The sequence below is a fragment of the Pristiophorus japonicus genome, chromosome 15 (assembly GCF_044704955.1).
Source record: "Pristiophorus japonicus isolate sPriJap1 chromosome 15, sPriJap1.hap1, whole genome shotgun sequence".
NCBI lineage: Eukaryota > Metazoa > Chordata > Chondrichthyes > Pristiophoridae > Pristiophorus > Pristiophorus japonicus.
The window spans coordinates 76,637,717-76,658,635 of NC_091991.1; the positions used below are offsets into that span (position 1 = coordinate 76,637,717).

At 43.2% G+C, this 20,919-nt stretch overlaps 1 protein-coding gene across 3 annotated transcripts in view; it reads left to right on the forward strand.

Annotated features, from left to right (window-relative positions):
• LOC139280864 (A disintegrin and metalloproteinase with thrombospondin motifs 20) overlaps positions 1–20,919 on the forward strand; it is a 551,188-nt gene that overhangs the window by 186,652 nt on the left and 343,617 nt on the right. For 2 of the 3 annotated variants that reach the window (XM_070900621.1, XM_070900622.1), the window contains exons 6-7: positions 2,104–2,228; positions 3,058–3,098. In XM_070900621.1, coding sequence (XP_070756722.1) covers positions 2,104–2,228; positions 3,058–3,098 — 166 coding nt within the window. The remainder of the gene's footprint in view (positions 1–2,103; positions 2,229–3,057; positions 3,099–20,919) is intronic. The other variant, XM_070900623.1, reaches the window with a different exon arrangement.

Sequence of the window (20,919 nt, forward strand, 5' to 3'; positions counted from 1 at the left end):
GAGCCTGCAGTGATGGCCCTTCCCTTTAAGGGCAGGAAGAAGCTTTCCAACACGGCAGTGCTGCACGGCCCAGTGTGCACTGCTCCACTCACCACCCCGCCTGTTGCCTGTGGCACTACAGGAAGGAAGTGGAGCACTAGCACTCCCGTCATTCCTGGAGCGCAAACATCGAACTTTTAAAAAGTTACAAAGCATTTGCACAAGGCGCTAATTTTTCCAACTTTTAAAAGTTATTGTCCCAAATGGGGCACTCCTGCATTTCTCCCCCTGTCTATTTTCATAAGATGCTTTCTTCACTTTCTGTCAATGAACATTCTGCCATTAAGACATCCGGACCTGCAAGCAGACAAAAAGAGTTGAGGGGTCAGAAATGTGGTGAGTTGATATAGTAGATCTAAGCTGCTATCGTGCACTCCTTGTGGCTGTGATTACAGGCACATGCAGCAGTGACAAGATTTGGATGGATGGATTTTTGGGGCAAAGTCCTTCAACAGTTTGAGTGTAGGAAAAGTTACAGGTATTAATTGCTACTGCAACGTATGTCTTCACTCAGAATGGACATTCACAGCAAGCATTGAGTGGCAGGTAAGATAGTGTGAGAAGGAAAGGCACGCTTCGTGGCATGTTGACTTGGCCCACTTACTTAGAATAAGGTAGTGGTACTTAGCTGCTTTGGTAAAGTCTCTTCCTCATTTGCAGCTGGATGCTGTGGGTGGTTAAGTCCCATTGATGTAAGCGCAACCTCCTCCCATACAGTCTGCACAGCTCGCTTCTGTGGTCGGTGCCTTTGGGTGTTCAACAGGACCATGCTTCCCCCTACAGCACCTCGATAAATGTAGCAGTAACATTCGTGATACCCTGCTAGGCCTCTGCTACATTTTCCTCATTCATTTATTACAATCTAGAAAACTGGCAACAGCTTCAGAAAAGCTGGCACAGTTCCCAAAAGCTGACAACTGGAGAATGACCTTGATTATCAACCTGCAACCTGAGAAAAGAAATGGTTACATGGGCTTTGTAACATGAGCTGTAGATATATCCAACATTTCTTCATTTATATTGGAAGAAAAAAAATAGTAAGACCATCCATGTACCAAACAGTTACTGTCCCATTTTCAAACACCCCTTCGCCCCAGTTCACACATCAACCCCCTTCCATTTCTCTGTTACTGCTGCCAATACATCCCCTTCTCGATCCCCTTTAATTCCATTTACCTCCTTCACTCGCCCCTATCCCCTCAGTCCTGCTCTTACCTGCCTACTCCGGTCCAACTCCAATGGACCAGATGGGACCAGTCCCAAAGGGAATCCAGTCACTGCATACAGTGAGTGAAAACTCCCGCTCTCTCAAGAATTCCCAGCTGCTGTGTGCAGTGGCCCGAATCCCTTCCAGTAATAGTGGGAGTGGCAATGAGGACAGACGGACCCAGTGCAGACCAGCCCGTTAGAAACCAGAGCTGAATTGCAGTGGGCCTGAAGAGCGGGGGGCCCAGTCCATTCTGGTCCATTATTAGCCTGATTTAAGCAGTGAAGGAGAGGGGCCCAATTCCCACTGATTTTTGTCAGCAAATGCTGATACCTGGAGCAGTTTCTGACTATGCCGCTGGCGTTTGGCACAAATGCTGATTGTACTGAAATGTTTTTCTTCCAATATGCTTTACATTTTAAATTGCTGCTGCTGGGATTGAAAAATCTGCAGGTAGAAACAAAATCCCATTCCACATTATAAGAACATAAAAATTAGGAACAGGAGTAGGCCATTTGGCCCCTCGAGCCTGCTCCGCCATTCAATAAGATCATGGCTGATCTTCCACCTCAACTCCACTTTCCTGCACTATCACCATATCCCTTGATTCCCTCAATATCCAAAAATCTATCGATCGCTGTCTGGAATATACTCAAAGACTGAGCCTCCACAGCCCTCTGGGGTAGAGAATTCCAAAGATTTGTGACCCTCTGAGTGAAGAACTTTCTCCTCATCTCAGTCCTAAATGGTCAACCCCTTATTCTGAGACAGTGACCCCTGGTTCTAGACTCCCCAGCCGGGGGAAACATCCTTTGTGTATCAACCCTATTAATGTCTTTTATTCTTCACCTATTCAGGAAGGACCATCCATCAGTTTTAATGCAGCTACAACTCTTCATAACTTCTGTGTATGGCAGCAGACGCAGAACAGCCTGGATGATGCTCACCCATCTCATCACGACACTGCAGTCCTCATCACTAGGTAACTGTTGCATGAATGAATACCTGGGCTTCCAGAACACTCATTTTCAACCTCTGTTGCCAGATTCTAGATTGTTACATTGAATTCTTTATTTTGTGATTTCTAAGATAAATATGCCGCAATATCTTTGCTGCAAATAAAGTGCGGATTACTAGCAAAATAGAACAAAACCAAAGAGGAAAAGGTACTGCGCTGGCCTGTGCTGGATAGGTTTTGTGTTTGGAATTCATAGTCAGTACTGTTTAACTCACGGACTGGGTACTGTTGTAAAACAAAGGTGTAACACATTGTTTGCAACCATCAGTACAGAGCATCTGATCAGAATCAGCAACCGGTTAAGAGGAAAATTCTGGGCAGTTGTCCATTTGATTGAAAGCAAACTTTGCTTCTTCTTTAATGATCGCTGACACTTCGAATCAGTAATGACAAGAGTCCAGATTCATCTTGGCATCATACTGATATAATCAGTTGAATCTCTGGATGCACTGAATTCCAAATTTGAGCAACACTGACAAGAGGGGGAAGAGATCTTTCTTCGCCTGTCTGTAACTTGGATACATACATAAGAACATAAGAAATAGGAGCAGGAGTAGACCATTATGGCCCCTCGAGCCTGCTCCACCATTCAATAAGATCATGGCTGAATACCATTGAACTTTAGGGTCCAGTACCTGCCCAGTCCAGATTATTTCTAGTTCCTAATAATAGTCGAGTAACGTTTTACCCCCCTAACCTTCTCCCACCCCAACTTTAATTTCCTCTGTCAGTACTGATCAGAATTTCATTCTTTATTAAAAATTCTTATCTAGTTTAATTTGTTTGATTTTAGGGAAGACATTTGTAGAGCTAGAAACAAGTGTGATACTTTGGGTAAGTGAAACAGACCAACTTTCACAGCTAACCATGCAGAGTGGGCTTACTGTACAAAATTCATGCTAATCAAACTGCAGTGACGTCATTCCTTCCAATGTGACCGGATTCGAATTGCCTTTTGTTGTTTCAGCATAAAAATAATGATTTGATCCTGCTTGTTCAGTCCTCTTAAATATATATGCAAATGCAGTTCTGAAGGAAGGTTCACAGAGTGCTGAGCTAACAATTATGTAAAATATAGAGGCTATACTGGAGGCTTTTTTGAATGCATTGCCCTCAGTCTGTTTTGTCATAATGGTTTTAACAATATGCCTGAAAATTCCATGATTGCAATATATCGTTTCCATGAAGATTTTGGTGTCACTGTTTCAAATAAATTCCACTTTTGTTTGACTTTTTTTGTGGGTAGTCTTCCTCTTGATCGCACTCTCTGCCTCTCTTTCTCTCTGTGCCTCTCAATCGTTTCCTGCATCTCTTTCTCTTCAGTTGGCTTTTTTCTCTTCCTCTTTTTCTCTATCTTTTTATTGTTTCTCTTTCCGTGATTTTCTTTCTCGATGTCTTTGCTTCTCTTTTTGTTCTCTTGATGACAGTAAAATCGCTGTTCTCTAAAGGAAATCTGGGTGAGATGGGAACAGGCTGATAAAGAAGATTTATTTATATGGCGTCCTTTCATAAATCTGGATGTCCAAAAATACTTTGCAGTCAAACACACAAAAGTGATATTGCAACATTTACAGTCTCTCCTCTTAATTCAAAGTCACTTAATTTGAATTATGTGTCAATTAGATTTTTTTCCCCCAAGTAAAAAAACAGTTCCTATGCTAGTCTATTAACTCAAGGTTCAATTATTTTCTAAGTGAAAAGACTACTTTGAATTAACAGGATTAGACGGTATGCAATCAGAACTGGTAGCACCGGATGGAATTTTGAGGAGGAGGATGAGGTGGGGTGGGTGGGGGCTCTGAGGTGCTTGGGAAACCCGAGAGAATGGGATTCCCGAAAGCCCTGCCGACTTTAACGGCAGGGCCTAATTTTGCATATGCATCCTCAGTTTCCCACCCACAGCCAGATTAAGAGGCCGGCTGGCTGTGGGCAGGTAGGCCTTCGGCTGCACATAGGAGGGAGGGGGGATCGGAGGGTGTCTTTAAAAGAATGGAGGGAGGGGGTCAGCCAGGACCAGGGATTGGGCCGTGCCATTAAAAGGGTGGGGGTGGATGGGGAGGGCGGTTATTGGGCCAGGGATCGGGCCGTACCATTATAAGGATGGGGGGTGGGGGGCAGCTGTTGGGCCAGGGATCGGGCCGTACCATTATAAGGATGGGGACGGGGGGGTTGGGGCAGCTGTTGGGACAGGGATCGGACCATACCATTATAAGGATGGGGGGTGGGGGGGCGGCGGTTGGGCCAGGGATCGGGCCGTACCATTATAAGGATGGGGATTGAGGGGGGGCGGCTGTTGGGCCAGGGATCGGGCTGTACCATTATAAGGATGGGGGGTGGGGGGCAGCTGTTGGGCCAGAGATCGGGCCGTAGCATTGTAAAGATGGGGGGGGGGTGGCCCGGCTGTTGGGCCAGGGATCGGGCCGTACCATTATAAGGATGGGGGGGTGGGGAGAGAGAGGATCGGGCTGGATGATCTGGGTGGGTGAAGAGAAGATTGTTGCCAGCTTCAGCATCATTGTTGGTGGGGGGGGTGGGGTGTTCGGAGGCCTGGGGTTGGAGGGGGGGTGTTCGGAGGCCTGGGGGGCTGGGGGGTGGATTTCCGATTGTGCAATGGGTGTTAGGTAGGGTCCCTGGATCCTGGAGGTAGGTGTAATGACACTTATCTCCTGGATGCAGCAATCCCTGCCTTGCTGTAACTGTAGGGTTTTACAAGCCTGATCAGATGCAGTTAAAAACAAAATGGAAGTTTAAAAGGCTATATGTCTCATTCTAATATTTAAATTGACGTTCTGCCCCCTGGGAGTAGATTAGTTGCCTGCTCCCGTCCCGCCTCCATTAAAACTGGATGTGGGCGGATTGGAGGTGGGATCAGGTCAGGAATCCCATTTCTAACAATTTAACAACCGCCACGCTCCAAACCCATGCGTTTTTGTAGGTTAAAATTCTCCCTTGTGTGTCTAGTTAACCTGAATGTCTAATAAGGACACAAACAATTTTCTTCCATTAGCAACCATTATAATGGCACTTGATAAATCTATATTTTATTGAACTGATACCAGTCATGTGATTGGTTGTTAATTTGCATACATTTCACACCTTGCAGGCGCACGGAGTCCGGCTTCTGAGTCCCTGCTGCACAGCCTCCATTGTGGAAATGTTTGTAGTGCCAGGCATAACCTTTATTGTATAAATAATAAGCAAAAAAAACCTGCAGATGCTGGAAATCTGAAAGAGAAACAGAAAATGCTGTAAATACTCAGCAGGTCAGTTAGCTTGTGTGGAGAGACGGTGAGTTAATGAACCGTGGGGCATTTCTTGCTCCCACTAGTCCATCCTCCAGGCAAGAGGGGAATTAAAATCGACCCTATTAACTCTGGAGAGAAGAGATGCTGACTGACCTGCTGCAAGTTTTCAGCGTTTTCTGTTTTTATTGGCAGTTACTATATCTATCGATCAATAATATTCCCGCAGGTCATCAGCACCGTAAAATATTTTCAGTTGTTTCTTCTGTGAGCCACAGCATTAGAAGCACTGTTTGAAATTCAAGTTTAGAATTACAACACTTGGACCTCTCTTAGATCTTCTTATATTGGTGCCAGTGCGGTTTTACACTGCTGATTCCCAGAACAAAGTGCGTGCGCGGTCAGCTGCAAATCTCACCAGATTGACAGCTGGGAGGGCCCACTAAACACGCTTTGTATGTCCGCAGACCCAGCCAGCCAAACATGCACAACGCTGGTTGGATATTGTATCGCTAAAATCCCTTGGGTTGTGATTCCACCAGTTACCAGAGCTGAACAGAGTACTCGGAGTGTGATTGGACCAAAGCACTCTACGGTTGAGGATAACTACCTCCGACTTGCATTCTCCTGTTGTAGAATTTTGAAATTATAGAATTTAAAGAACAGAAGGAGGCTGTTTGGCCCATCGCGAATGTACCAGTGCTAGTTCCTCAACTGGCATTGCCTACTGTATCCCCATTTCCCTGCTCATTTACTGAATCTTCTTATATTCCTCCTTTTCAAATACTATTTCAATTCCTCCTTAAACGTACGGAACTAGAAATTGGCCTCCTTTGTGCCTCCGGACGGGCGACAACAGGGTGCTAACGGCTCTGCGTCCAGGCACGGTGAGAGTATCGGCACCCTTGAACTTCCCCTGGAGGTTTGTGGCGGCGGTGACCCCTAGCGCCACGATCTCCTGCACCTGGAGATTGTGATGTCATCATGCTGCACATCGCCCCGGTAACGCCCCGAATCCAAACTTCGGTTCCACATAGGTCGCGGTCGCCGTCAGCAGCGAGCTACCTCGGTTCAATGCCGAGCCTGCAGTGATGGCCCATCCCTTTAAGGGAGGGAAGGGGCCTCACTCCTGACAGTGCTGCCCTCGACGTGGGCAGCGCTGCACCACTACCGCCCCTCTTGCCGGCTTTAGCGCTCCAAGGGAAGTGGTAGCGCTTGATTTAGCTCTGCAATTCCTTCCTGGAGCGCTAAACCAGAAGTTCGCATTGGAGTCCCTCACGTAGCACCTGCCGATACTTTTGCATCATAACAAAGGTTATCGGCCCAAACCGGACATGGCTCAATTTCTCCCCCATGGTCTTTGCTTCAATAACCGTCTGTGGTAAAGCATTCTCTTTTCTAATCGACATCTGTGTGGAAAAAATTGTCTTCTAACTTCTCTTTCATTCACTGCAAGATTGTTACTAACTTGCCAACTTGTGGAAACGGTCTTTCATAATTTTGATCTCCCTGTTCCAGTGGAAAAAGATCCAGTTTTTGAAACCTTCAGAACTATACTCTTTCATTCTAGTGAATCTTCACTGCTCCTTTTTCTTAGCTCTAATACCCTCCCTATATGAACCAACTTCAACATCACCTTCCTTGCTTTTATATTCCCCTTTGTATAAAATCCAGAGTCCTACTTGATTTTTATGTCAAATGGAATATAATGTGGAGAAATGTGAAGTTATCCACTTTGTTAGGAAAAATAGAAAAACAGAATATTTTTAAAATGATGAGAGATTGGGAAATGTTGGTGTTCAGAGGGACCTGGGTGTCCTTGTACACGAATCACTGAAAGTTAACATGCAGGTACAGCAAGCAATTAAGAAAACAAATGGTATGTTGGCCTTCATTACAAGAGGATTTGAGTATGAGTAAATACAGCTTATTGCAATTACAGAGGGCCCTGGTGAGACCGCACCTGGAGTATTGCATACAGTTGTGGTCTCCTTACCTAAAGAAGGATATACTTGCCATAGAGGGAGTGCAACGAAGGTTCACCAGACTGATTCCTGGGATGGGGGATTGTCCTATGATGGAGTGATTGAGCAGACTAGGCCTATATTCTCTAGAGTTTAGAAGAATGAGAGGTGATCTCATTAAAGCATACAAAATTCTTACAGGGCTTGACAGGGTAGGTGCAGGGAGGATGTTTCCCCTGGCTGGAGAGTCTAGAACCAGGGATCACAGTCTCAGAATAAGGGGTCGGCAATTTAGGACTGAGATGAGGAGAAATTTCTTCCCTCAGAGGGTGGTGAATCTTTGGAATTCTCTACCCCAGAGGGCTGTGAAGGCTCAGTCGTTGAGTATATTCAAGACAAAGATCGATAGATTTTTGAATATTAAGGGAACAAGGGATATGGAGACAGTGCAGGAAAGTGGAGTTGAGGTAGAAGATCAGCCATGATCTCATTGAATAGTGGAGCAGGCTCGAGGGGCCGAATGGCCTTCTCCTGCTCCTAATTCTAATGTTTTTATGTTCTTTGCTATCTGTACTCCTACCTTTAACGATCTTTGTACCTGCATCTGTCGAGCGCTGGTCCTTCACTCTATTAAGAGTCTTACCATGCAGGGGAACTTCCGTTCACTATTCTTTTTCTCAAAATTAACTGCTTCTGATTTCTCTGCATTGAACCAAATATGTTACCTATCTGCTAACCTGTCTGTGTCCTTCTGAATCTCCTGCACTCTCCCTCATATTCACCATTCCCCTAATTTAGTATTATCTACCAACTTTGGTATCAGTCCTTTTGTACAAATGTCCAAATCCATATAAATGGAAAATGGAAGGTTCAGATTTCCGGGATACACCACTATGATAATCCTGCCAAACTGAGAAGCATCCATTTATTCCAATTTTTGTTTTCTTTCTTCTTGTCATCTCTCTGTTCATGTGCCGCATTCACTTTAATACAATATGCCTTAATTCTCATCGTTCGTCTCTTTTGTTGCATCTTAACAAACGCCTTCAAAAAATGTATGCAAATATTTATTTTCTTCTCTATATAATGTGATATATTTATATTTTTTAAATCATTAAATTAGTCAAGCAACCCTGTTCTTTAAAAGTTCATGCTGACTATTCTTGATTAGTCTATACGTTTCTAGGTGTTCAATAACTTCATCTAGTATTACGCATTCAAGAAATTTACCTGCAACTGAGGTAAGACTAACAGGTCGATAACAAATGGTTTATGCTTTTTCTTTTCAGAACTTTTGGCAAAATCTAATCTTCTGGCACAATTTCTGCTTCATGATCAGTGCTTCTGCTATCTCCTCTCCAACCTCCCTCAGTATTCTGGCATGCATACTATCAGGGCCTGGTTTGTTTCTAATTTTAGTCTCCTCAGTAGAGTGTCCTTTTGAATGCTTATCTCCAGTCAAAACTCTTCCACATGCATGACAGTTAATCTCACCTTCCTCTGTAAATAGTGAGCAAAATACTTACTAAGAATTTCTGCCATTCCCTCATTCTAGAGCATATTATGGCCCCCTTCATGTCTAAGTGGTTAAACCCCTTCTTTGACTAGCCTTTTACTTCCTATGTGTTTAGAAATACCCTTTTGATGACTAACAATCTTCTCTCAAACTCCCTTTTAGGCTGCCTGATTGATCTCTTGTACTTCCCTTCCATACTTTTTATATTTCTTATAGTTTTCTTCCAACAACTATAATGTTTTTGGATTTCAGTTATGTGGAGAGGCTAGAGATACTGGAATAAGCTAGAGCAGAAAAGGTTAAGGGGAAATTTAACAGAGGTGTTCAAAATGAGGGTGAGTGGTTTTGATCGAGCAGCTTGGGAGAAACAATTTCCACTGGCCGAAGGGTCGATAACTGGAGGATACATATTTAAGATTGGCAGAAGAACCAGAGGGGGGAGGAGGAGGTTTTTTTTTTAATGCAGTGAGTTGTTATAAGAAAGAGTTGGATTTATATAGCACCTTTCACAAACACCGGATATCTCAAAGCGCTTTACAGCAAATGAAGTACCTTTGGAGTGTAGTCACTGTTGTAATGTGGGAAATTGTTTAATGCTATGATCTAGAATGCACTGCCTGGAAGGGTGGTGAAAGCAGATTCAATTGTAATTTTCACTAGAGAATTGTATATCTATTTGAAAATTTAAAAAAATTGCAGGGCTGTGGGGAAAGAGCAAGGGAGTGGGACTAATTGGATAGCTCTTTCAGAGAGCTGGCACAGGTTGATGGGAAAAATAGCCTCTTTCTGTGCTTTAGATTCTAAAGTTCTGTAACATTCAGCCTACATATATCACATGCCTCTTTTAAAACCTCATTTTTTCTAACTTCGCTATCAGTGGAGTCCCAGCCTTTGATGCACACTTTTTATTCTTAGTCAGAATGTATTTAACCTATTAAAAAATGAGAATCCCAAAGGGTGTGTTGCCTACCCAGTGCCTGGGTAAGGGATATCTCACAGTGGCTGAAGAGGAACTTGGAAAGTGAACAACCGGCGTAGGTAGGAACAGGGAGGAAACAATATAAGGAGTTGGACTCCAAATTAAAAAACAGGACCTCAAGGGTAATAATCTCTGGATTATTGCCTGAGCCATGTGCAAATTGGCATAGAAGCAGACAGACCAGGAGAATTAACACGTAGCTAAAGGGCTGGTGTGGACAAGAGGGGTTCCTTTTCATGGGACACTGACACCAGTTCTGGGACAGGAAGGAGCTGTACTGATGGAACGGGCTCCACCTGAACCGGGATGGGACCCATGTCCTAGCGGAAAGGGTAAATAGGGAAGTTGCAAAGCATTTAAACTAGTAAGATGGGGGAGGAATCTACAAGAAACTTAACCAGCCTAAAAATAAACAAAACTGGAAAAGAGAGCATCGGAAAGAATAAAGTAAGGGAGGACATGGATGGCAAGGAATAAATAGAGTTATAAAACTGGAGTCTAAAAAGATGGTTAAACATGGTGAGAGAAAATCCTATTAAAAATGAGTTAAAATGAGTTAAACTGTCTGTACAGCAATGCACACAGTATCCTTAATAAAACAGGGGAGCTGGAGGCAATCAGCGTTGCGAGGAACCAGACGTAGTAGGGATTACTGAGACATGGCTAAAGAAAAATCAGAACTGGGAATTAAACATTGCAGGGTACAACATATTTAGTAAAGATAGAGAGGGAAAAAGGGGAGGTGGTGTAGCTGTACTTATTCGGGATAATGTAATGGCAGTAGAAAAAAATTACGCAGCTATCAGCAAGACAAAAATCCATATGGCTCGAGATAAAAGACAATACAGACCATCTAATAGTGGAAGGGAGGTGGAGGAAGAAATTAGGGAAAGTAGTAAAAAACATAGAATAATACTCATGGGCGATTTCATCTACCCCGATATTAATTGGACAGAAGAGGTAGGTAAAGGGGATAAGGGAATGGAGTTCCTACAATGAGTACAGGACTCCCTTCTAACCCAATATGTAAAAGGCCTAATCAGGGAGGATTCACTATTGGATCTAGTAATGGGAAATAAACCAGAATAGATAAGAGAAGGCAATAGTGACCATAATATAACACGCTTTGAGAAGGACATAAGTATGATGAAAACCAGGTTAATAGAATGGAGAAAAGCTAATTTTGAAGGGCTGAGAATAGAACTTGGCGAAATAAAATGGGCAACAATATTGGCAAAAAATAATGTAGAACAGCAATGGGAAACATTTAAAATGCTGTTCAACAGAGTGCAGGAACAATATATTCCGCTAAAAGGAAGGAACAAACTCAATGCTAATAAGACTGTATGGATGAATAAAGCCATAAGGGAACAATTAAGGAAAGAGGCATACATTAAGTACATAGACAGCAGGGGAGTGCATGATAAGGAAAAATACAAAAAGATTAGTAGGAGAGAAGTCAAAAAAACAATTAGGAAGGCAAAGGGGAACTATGAAATTAAATAAGCAAGGAGCATAAACCAAAATAGTAAAATATTTTACAGGCACATCAATAAAAAAAGGAAGGATGGGAATAGGGCCATTAAGGGATAGACAGGATAATACAGGTATTACATAGATGGCACAAATATTAAATAATTGTTTTGCTTCAGTATTTAGCAGTGAGATAGAACAGGTAAACATGACATTGGATGATGAGATTAGTAATGAGATAAGTACATTTAAAATAAAAAGAGGGGATATTTTAAATAAACTAATCAAACTCAAAGAGGATAAAACCTCTGGTCCGGATGGATTGCATCACACATTTTAAAATAATCTAGGGAAGAGATCATCATCATCATCATAGGCAGTCCCTAGAATCGAGGATGACTTGCTTCCACGTCAAAAAGTTCACAGGTATTTCAATGATGGACCTAATATTCCAGGTCCTGAACTACATATTGAAGGGTGGAAGATGCCTGTGCGTGGATTTTTTTAACGTGTGGTGACCGTTGCACACCAGCCACCACATGGGCTTGACAGAGCTAGGCCTTGGTCCAGTGGCAAGGGTTAACCAAGATGACTGGCTCTGCTGCACAGACCCAGCGCGCACACATATCACAGTGTGGGCTGGTCCGTGCTGCCCCTGGGCCCTTGCCTCTTCTGGGCCCCGAACCCATGCCTCTCCTGGGCCCCGATCATGTCCCTCTACAATCTCTCGCCGTTCCTTCGCCCCGACCGCGCCGCTCCTGCTGTACCTGCCCATGCTCCAATCACTGACCTGGATCTTGGTGACATCCCTCTTCACTGCAACGGGTACGAGTAGAGAGCATGCAGTTGTGAGTGGCAATGGAACAGATAGCAGCGATCAATAAGTAGAATGAACAAGGACGGGACTTGCGTGGGATGGGAAGAGATAGCAGAGGCCTTACTACACATATTTAATAATTAATTAAAAAAAGGAGTATTGCCAGAGGACTGGCGAACGTAATACCTATATTTAAGAAGGGGGATAAAATATATCCAGGGAATTATAGACCAGTCAGCTTAATATCAGTGGTAGGAAAAATAATAGAATCTCTACTAAAGGATACAATAGAAGAAAATCCAGAAACCAAAAAGCTAATAATGAATAGTCAACATGGATTTCAATAGGGAACGTCTTGCTTGACCAACCTCATTGAATTTTGTGAAGAAGTAACAGAGAGATTAGACAATGGTAATGCAGTAGATGTAATTTATCTAGATTTTCAAAAGGCCATTGATAAGGTACCCCATAATAGACTGATGAATAAGGTCAGAGAATGCGGAGTCAGGGGACAAGGAGCAGAATGGATAGCTCACTGGCTTCAAGACAGAAAGCAGAGAGTAAAAAAACCCAAAGACTTGCATTTATATAGCGCCGTTCACAACCACCGACGTCTCAAAGCACTTTACAGTCAATGAAGTTTTTTTGGAGTGTAGTCACTGTTGTAATGTGGGAAATGTGGCAGCCAATTTGCACACAAGCAAGCTCCCACAAACGGCAATGTGATAATGACCAGATAATCATTTTTTTTTGTTATGTTGATTGAGGGATAAATATTGGCCGGGACACCAGGGATCACTCTCCTGCTCTTCTTTAAAATAGTATCAGGGGATCTTTTACATCCACTTGAGAGGGCAGACGGGGCCTCAGTTTCACGTTTCATCCATAAGACAGCATCTCCAACAATGCAGCGCTCCCTGAGCGCTGCACTGGAGTGTCAGCCTAGATTTTTGTGCTCAAGTCCCTGGAGTGGGAATATGAACCCACAACCTTCTGACTCAGAGGCAAGTGTGCTCCCCACTGAGCCACAGCTGACACAGTATATATAGCAGACTTCAGGAGACAGACTGGTGAAATGGGCAGATGCATGGCAGATGAAATTTAATGCAAAGAAGTATGAAATGATACATTTTGGAAGAAGAATGAGGAGAGGCAGTATAAACAAAATGGTACAATTTTAAAGGGGGTGCAGGAATAGAAATCTGGAGTTTCACATACACACATCTTTGAAAGTGGCAGCACAAGTTGAGAAGGCTGTTTAAAAATGCATACAGGATCCTAAGCTTTTATAAATCAAGGCATAGAGTACAAAGGCGAGGATGTTATGCCAAACCTTTATAAAACACTGGTTAGGCCTCAGTTGGGAATATTGTGTCCAATTCTGGGCACCACACTTTAGGAAGGATGTCAAGGCCTTGGAGAGGGTGCAGAGGAGATTTACGAGAATGATATCGGGGATGAGGGACTTCAGTTAGGTGGAGAGACTGGAGAAGCTGGGATTGTTCTCAGAGCAGAGAAGGATAAGGAGAGATTTAATGGAGGTGTTCAAAATTATGAAGGGTTTTGATAGAGTTGATAAGGAGAAGCTCTTTCCACTGGGAGGACAGTTTAAGGTAATTGGAAAAAGAACCAGAGCTGAGATGAAATGTAAATTCCAATTAAAAAAAAATGCAGTGAGTTATGATGATCTGGAATTCACTGCCTGAAAGGGTGGTGGAAGCAGATTCAATAGTAACTTTCAAAACAGAATTGCATAAAATCTTGAAAAAGAAAAATTTGCAAGGCTGTGGGGAGAAAGAGCAGGAATGGCACTAACTTGATAGCTCTTTCAAAGAGCCGGCACAGGCACGATGGGCCAAATCGCCTCCTTCTGTGCTGTAAGATTCTATGATACACAAATCAGAGGGAGTGCCACATGCAGACCATTTGTGTGCATCTCACTCCAGGTGCCCAGTGTCCAAGGGAGCAGGCCTCTATCTATTTGACTATGGACAGCGCGCACCACACACACCCAATTGGGAGGAAATTAAAACTTTTTTTTTAAATGTAGAAAATTGCGTAACAACTGATTGGGGCGACTAGAACTAGAGGGCATAATCTTAGAATAAGGGGCCGCCCATTTAAAACTGAGATGAGGAGGAATTTCTTCTCTCAGAGGGTTGTGGATCTGTGGAATTTGCTGCCTCAGAGAGTTGTGGAAGCTGGGACATTAAATAAATTTAAGACAGAAATAGACAGTTTCTTAAACAATAAAGGGATAAAGGATTATGAGGAGTGGGCGGGGAAGTGGAGCTGAGTCCATGATCGGATCAGCCATGATCGTATTAAATGGCGGAGCAGGCTCGAGGGGCCGCATGGCCTACTCCTGCTCCTATTTCTTATGTTCTTATGTTAACAGCAACAACAACTTGTATTTTTATAATAATAAGTAGGGGTAAAAGGTAGCTATTCACAGTGACAGAAGATGGTCAGTGGTGTTCCACAAGGATCAGTGCTTGCACACTGTTGTTCACAATTTATATTAACGATTTGGACTTTGGAATCAAAAACACAATTTCTAAATTTGCGGATGACATCAAATTGGGGGCGATAGTCAATACTGAGGAGGACTGCAACAAGTTAGAGGACATTAATAAACCTGCAGAATAGGCATATAATTAGCAAATTAAGTTCAACACAGATAAATTTGAGGTATTACCTTTTGGTGGGAAGAATAGGGAGGTCACTTGTTACTTGGAGGGCACGAGTCTACGTGGGGTAGAGGAACAAAGGGATCTGGGAGTATACATACACAAATTACTAAATGTTGCGACACAGGTTAGCAAGGTCATAAAAAAAGCAAACCAAGCACTAGGGTTTATTTCTGGAGGTATAGAATTGAAGAGTACTGAAGTGATGCTAAACCTGTACCGAACCTTGGATAGACCATACTTGCTATATTAAAGAAAGGATATAGAGGCACCGGAGAGGGTGCAGAGAAAGTTTACAAGGATGATACCAGAAATGCGAGGATATACATATCAGGAAAGGATGAACAGGCTGAGTCCCTTCTCTTGAAAAAAGAAGGCTGAGGGGTTATCTAATAGAGGTCTTTAAAATTATGAAAGGTTTTGATAGAGTGGATATAGAGGGAATGTTTCCACTTGTTTGGAAGAGCATAACGAGAGGCCATCAATATTAGATAGTCACCAAGAAATCCTGAAGGGAATTCAGAAAAAATTTCTTTATCCAAAGAGGGGTGAGAATGTGGAATTCGCTACCACAGGGAGTGGTTGAAGCGAATAGTATAGATGCATTTAAGGGGATGCTGGACAAGGATATGAGGGAGAAGGGAATAGAGGATTATGGTGATAGATTTAGATGAGGAAAGACAACAGGAGGCTCGAGTGGAGCATAAACGCTGGGCATGGAATAGTTGGGCCAAATGGCCTGTTTCTGTGCCGTATATCCTATGTAATCCTATGTAATCTCCCATTCCTGGTCTATTGTTTGATCTACAAGCCTTTTAATCTGCAGCAGATCCCCTTTCATTGAATTGAAATTAGCTGGGTTCCAGTCCAATATTTTATCTAGTTTTTAAAAAATTCTTATTTTCAATGTGATTGGCCCAAGTCTCCCCAGGAGTTGCTCCTATTTTTTTGGAGCAATTAGTTTTTTTTTGGAGTATCTTAAAAATCGCAATTCTCCCCATTTAGTTTGCTCCAGTTAATTCAGCTTCTTTTTAGTTCCCTTTTTTTTCAAAAGGGGGTGTTACCAGCCACTTACGGCTGTTTTAGCCATTTAAGCAAGTTTAGCCAGCGAAAAGTTAGAGGGGGGGAGAGGGGGGGGGAGAGGAGGCTGGGGGGAGAGAGGAAGGGGGAAGGGGGAGAGAGGAAGGGGGAGGGGGGAGAGAGGAGGGGGAGAGGTGGGGGGGTAGAGGAGGTGGGGGGAGAGGAGGGGGGTGGGGTGGCAGAGGAGGGGGAAGTACCCTCTTGATCAAATGGTACAAATCCTCTGGAAGGTCTGGAGCCAGCCCCTTGGACTTCAATATCCTGAGGATCTTGTTCCCAGTAACAAAACGCACCTGGGCAACACTAGGGGAATCCCTTAGGATCACATCAATCTGCGATGGGGTCATGCCTTTCTTTGCCAGCTTGTAAATCTGTTCTTTTACATCAGGCACTGTTCCCTCACAGGTCACGGCAGTGAGCCCATTCGGCCAGGGCTAGGGGCGGTGTGCTTCGGGCCCCTCCCACACAGCCTGCAGAGATTCGGGGCGAGGAGCTACTGCACATGCGCGCACACTCTAACGCGCATGTGCAGAATTTCCGGCACAGTTTTCAGTGCCTAGACCTGGCTCCTCCCCCCGCTGGATGTGGTGCGCTACACCAAGGCCGAAGACATCCTGAGGAGCGGGGAGAATTCCTCGGTAAGCTTTAGGCGCGGTTTTTGTTCTAAACAGTTGGCGCACCACATGGAGGTGCGCCGTTCTAAACGTGGGGGCAAACTTGGACCCACAGTGTTATGTTGATAATTTGAATTTGTTTATTGGCCCCCACAAAAATTCGAATAAATTAAACAATATAAGTATCATAGAATAGTGGGAAGTTAGTGCTTACAACAAATTTAATTGTCAGATAATTTGAATTAAGGAGCTGAGTTAAGAGGAGTGGATTATAATCATTGTTTCCCAAGTGTTCTTCAAGCTTCAGGCTGCTTCCTTGTCCTGTTTCATTGTCCAGAACCAGATCCATCACTGTATCCTTCCTTGTTGTACATGCAACATGTTGATAAAGGAGACAGTCCTAGCTATATTTCAAGAACTCCTCCCTATTCTAACCACATTTTTTGTCTTATCCTAGTCTACCTTAGGATAGTTAAAGTGCCCCATAATTATAATTCTGCTGCCATTGTAAACTTTCTAAATTATCAACAAATTTCATCCTCCCACCATTCAATGATCCACAATCCACTGACTATATAGGAACAAAGGACCAGAAGTAGGCCATGTGACCCTGCAAGCCTGTTCAGCCATTTTATTAGATCACGGCTGATCTGTAACTGAATTAATTTCCCCACCTTCGCTCCAGTACTCCGTCCTACCTTCACTTAAGAACAACCTATCGATCTCAGTCTTGAACATTTCAACTGACCTAGCCTCCACAACCTTTTGGGGAGAGAGTTCCAGATTTCCACTACTCTTTGTGTGAAAAATTGCTTTCTGATTTTACTCATAAATAGCCTGGCTCTAATTTTAAGATTATGCCCACTTGTTCTGGATTCCCCCACCAGAGCAAATAATTATCTGTATCTACCCTATCAAACACTTTTGTCACTTTAAACATTTCAATTAAATCGCCCTTCAACCTTCTTTACCCAGTGGAATACAAGCCAGGTTTATGCAACCTGTCCTCATAATTTAACTCTTTTAGCCCGGCTGAACTGCTACTGTATCCCCTCCAAGGCCAGTATATCCTTCCTGAGGTTGGGTGCCCAAAACTGAATGCAGGACTCCAGATGGAGTCTGACCAAGGCTCTGTACAACTGAAGGATAACATCCTCCAAACATTTCATTAGTCTTTTTGTTTTACTTGTTGTACCTGTCTAGTAGCTTTTAGTGATCTGTATACATGGACACCCACATCTCTTTGCTCCTCTACAGTTCCTAGCTCCTCACCATCAAAAAAATACTCTGATTTGTCTTTGGTAGATCCAAAATGGAGGATGTCACACTTCCCCATATTGAACTCTACTTGCCACAGTTTTGACTACTCACTTAAACTATCTATGTCCTTCTGCTCTCATTTTCACAAATTACTGTGCTTCCCAACTTAGTGTCATCTGCAAACTTTGATATACAACACACCATTCCTTCATCCAAACCATTGATAAATATGGTGAAATGCTGAAGCTCCTGTATAAATCCCTGAGGTACACCACATGTCACATCCGGCCAATCACAGTACATTCTCTTTATCCCTTTTTTCCTGTTCATCATTGATCGTATGAATTGGCATTAGAATAACAGATGTTTAGTTACCTCGTTTCCCTCTTTCCCTCCTTAAATAATCTAGTGATATTTACAATTGGTTTCAATCCAACGACACAGCTCTCAACTTAAGAGTGCTTAAAAAAATTATGACTAACACATCTGCAATTCCCTTACTTATTTATTTTAATATCCTGTGATGGAAACCATCAGATCCTGGAGATTTGGCTATCTTAAGTTCCATTACTTTCAACATTACAATTTTAAAAATTCTTTTAAATCCCCAGTTGAAGCTTAAGACTGAAACAGCATGTTCCACCATTCTAATTACTATTTTGGTTTTATAGTTCAGCACTCTAATTGCTTTGCTTAGTTGATTGTTCCTCTCCAGTTCAATGTCAAGTGCTGAGATTACTTAAACCCATTGGTCTCTGTTGGCTTTATTCCAACTGGTTCAACAGCTTTCATGGAGTACGAGCATCACCCATTTTTCCTTCTTTGTCCATATTAAATTTCATCTGCCATTCTTCTACCCAATTATCTCTTTCTTCAGCTGCCTCTAGATTTAACTGCTCTTCTCAGCTTGGTCTGATTCTGAATTAAAATTATAAATGTAAATTAGAAGAATTAGGAGATTCAACACTGATATTAGAGCACCCCTCTTAAAGTCCCTCCATTTTGACATAACTCTTCCAACAAGTACCAGTTACCTCTTTTCTTTCACCCATTTCTTATCCATTCTCAAGTTTTATCCTGTATTGCAACTGTTTGAATTGAAATAGTAAACTTTTTTGTGGAATTTTGTTCAGTGCCTTTTGGAAGTTGAGGTATACCATGTTGTAGGGCTTTCTCCAATCCACTTCAGATGTCATTTACCCAGGAAGTTGAGAATGTTAGTTAGGCAGAATCTTATCCTTCTGAATCCATGTTGGATGCTTTTCACTTGGTTATTATCATACACATAATCCTCAAGTTTAGTTCTGTTCATCAGTTCCATTTCATTGATGCCTGGGTCTGTTTTGTTACCTTTATTCAAAATGGGCTGCACTTTAGCCTATTTCCAATTGACTCGAATCGCTGTAGTGTTCAACTACCTCATCTTCGCAAATCTCACCTCTTGTCTCTTTTCGTACCATGGTGAAAATACCATCCATCTTAAGGGAACTCTTTGTTTTGAACCTTTTAAATTTATGTAAGATTTTTATATTATTTATGTTGAAATTCTTAATTCTCTGCTTGCGAGGGGGGTGGGGGGGGGGAGACGGACAATAAAACCCAGCTCAATAAACAAATTAAATTTTAAACATATAAAATCAAATTAAAATTTGGTTGCCGGGGGTGATGATGCACTCCAGTCCCTCCGGCGCCCACCTCTTACGGAAGGCCACGAGCGTACCGGTGGACACCGCGTGCTCCATACCAGCTTGTCGTAAAAACCCATCTGGTTGACTAATGTCCTTTAGGGAAGGAAATCTGCCATCCTTACCTGGTCTGTCCTGCATGTGACTCCAGACCCAAATGAGGTGCCAACCTGGGCAAGCTGTAATGCAACACTACATGCTGGCTAAACAATGGAGGCAGCATGCCAAAGACAGAGCTAAGCAATCCCACAACCAACGGATCAGATCAAAGCTCTGCAGTCCTGCCACATCCAGTCATGAATGGTGGTGGCCCATTAAACAACCGATGGGAGGAAGATGCACCACAAACATCCCCATCCTCAATGATGATGGGGTCCAGCACATGAGTGCAAAAGACAAGGCTGAAGCATTTGCAACTATCTTCAGCCAGAAGTGCCAAATGGATGATCCACCTTGGTCTCCTCCTGAGGTCCCCACCATCAAAGAAGCTAGTCTTCAGCCAATTCGATTCACTCCACGTGATAAGAAACAGCTGAGCGCACTGGATACAGCAAAGGCTCTGGGCCCTGACAACATCCCAGCTGTCGTGCTGAAGATTTGTGCTCCAGAACTAGCCATGCCTCTGGCCAAGCTGTTCCAGTACAGCTAGAACACTGGCATCTATCCGATAATGTGGAAAACTGCCCACAAAAAGCAGGACAAAGCCAATTACCACCCCATCAGTCTACTCTCAATCATCAGCAAAGTGTTGGAAGGTGTTGTTGACAGTGCTAACAGGCGGCACTTACTCACCAATAACCTGCTCACTGATGCCCAGTTTGGGTTCTGCCAGGACCACTCAGCTCCAGACCTCATTACAGCCTTGGTCCAAACATGGACAAAAGAGCTGAATTCCAGAGGTGAGGTGAGAGTGATTGCCCTTGCCATCAAGGCAGCATTTGCCTGAGTGTGGCAACAAAGAGCCCGAGTAAAATTGAAGTCAATGAGAACAGGGGGAAAACTCTCCACTGGCTGGAGTCATACCTAGCACAAAGTGTCATGTATTCAACTGTCTTTGTAACCCATGTATAAGCTGACCTAAGTTGTACACCTTGAGAACATTGACCACAAGGGGGTGAACTTCTAACCTGGACTTTCTGGTATAAAAGTGGAAGCTCCACCCATCGTCTGCCTCTTGAGGTCTTGATAATAAAGGTTACTGGTCACAGAGTGACCTTCTCTCAAGTATGGGCCTCGTGTGCATTTATACTGTATAGTAAGGACATATCATTGGCGATGAGAAACTGGGATTTAAACCACGCAAGCATGGCCACTAGCAGCACAGAAGAGAGGTAC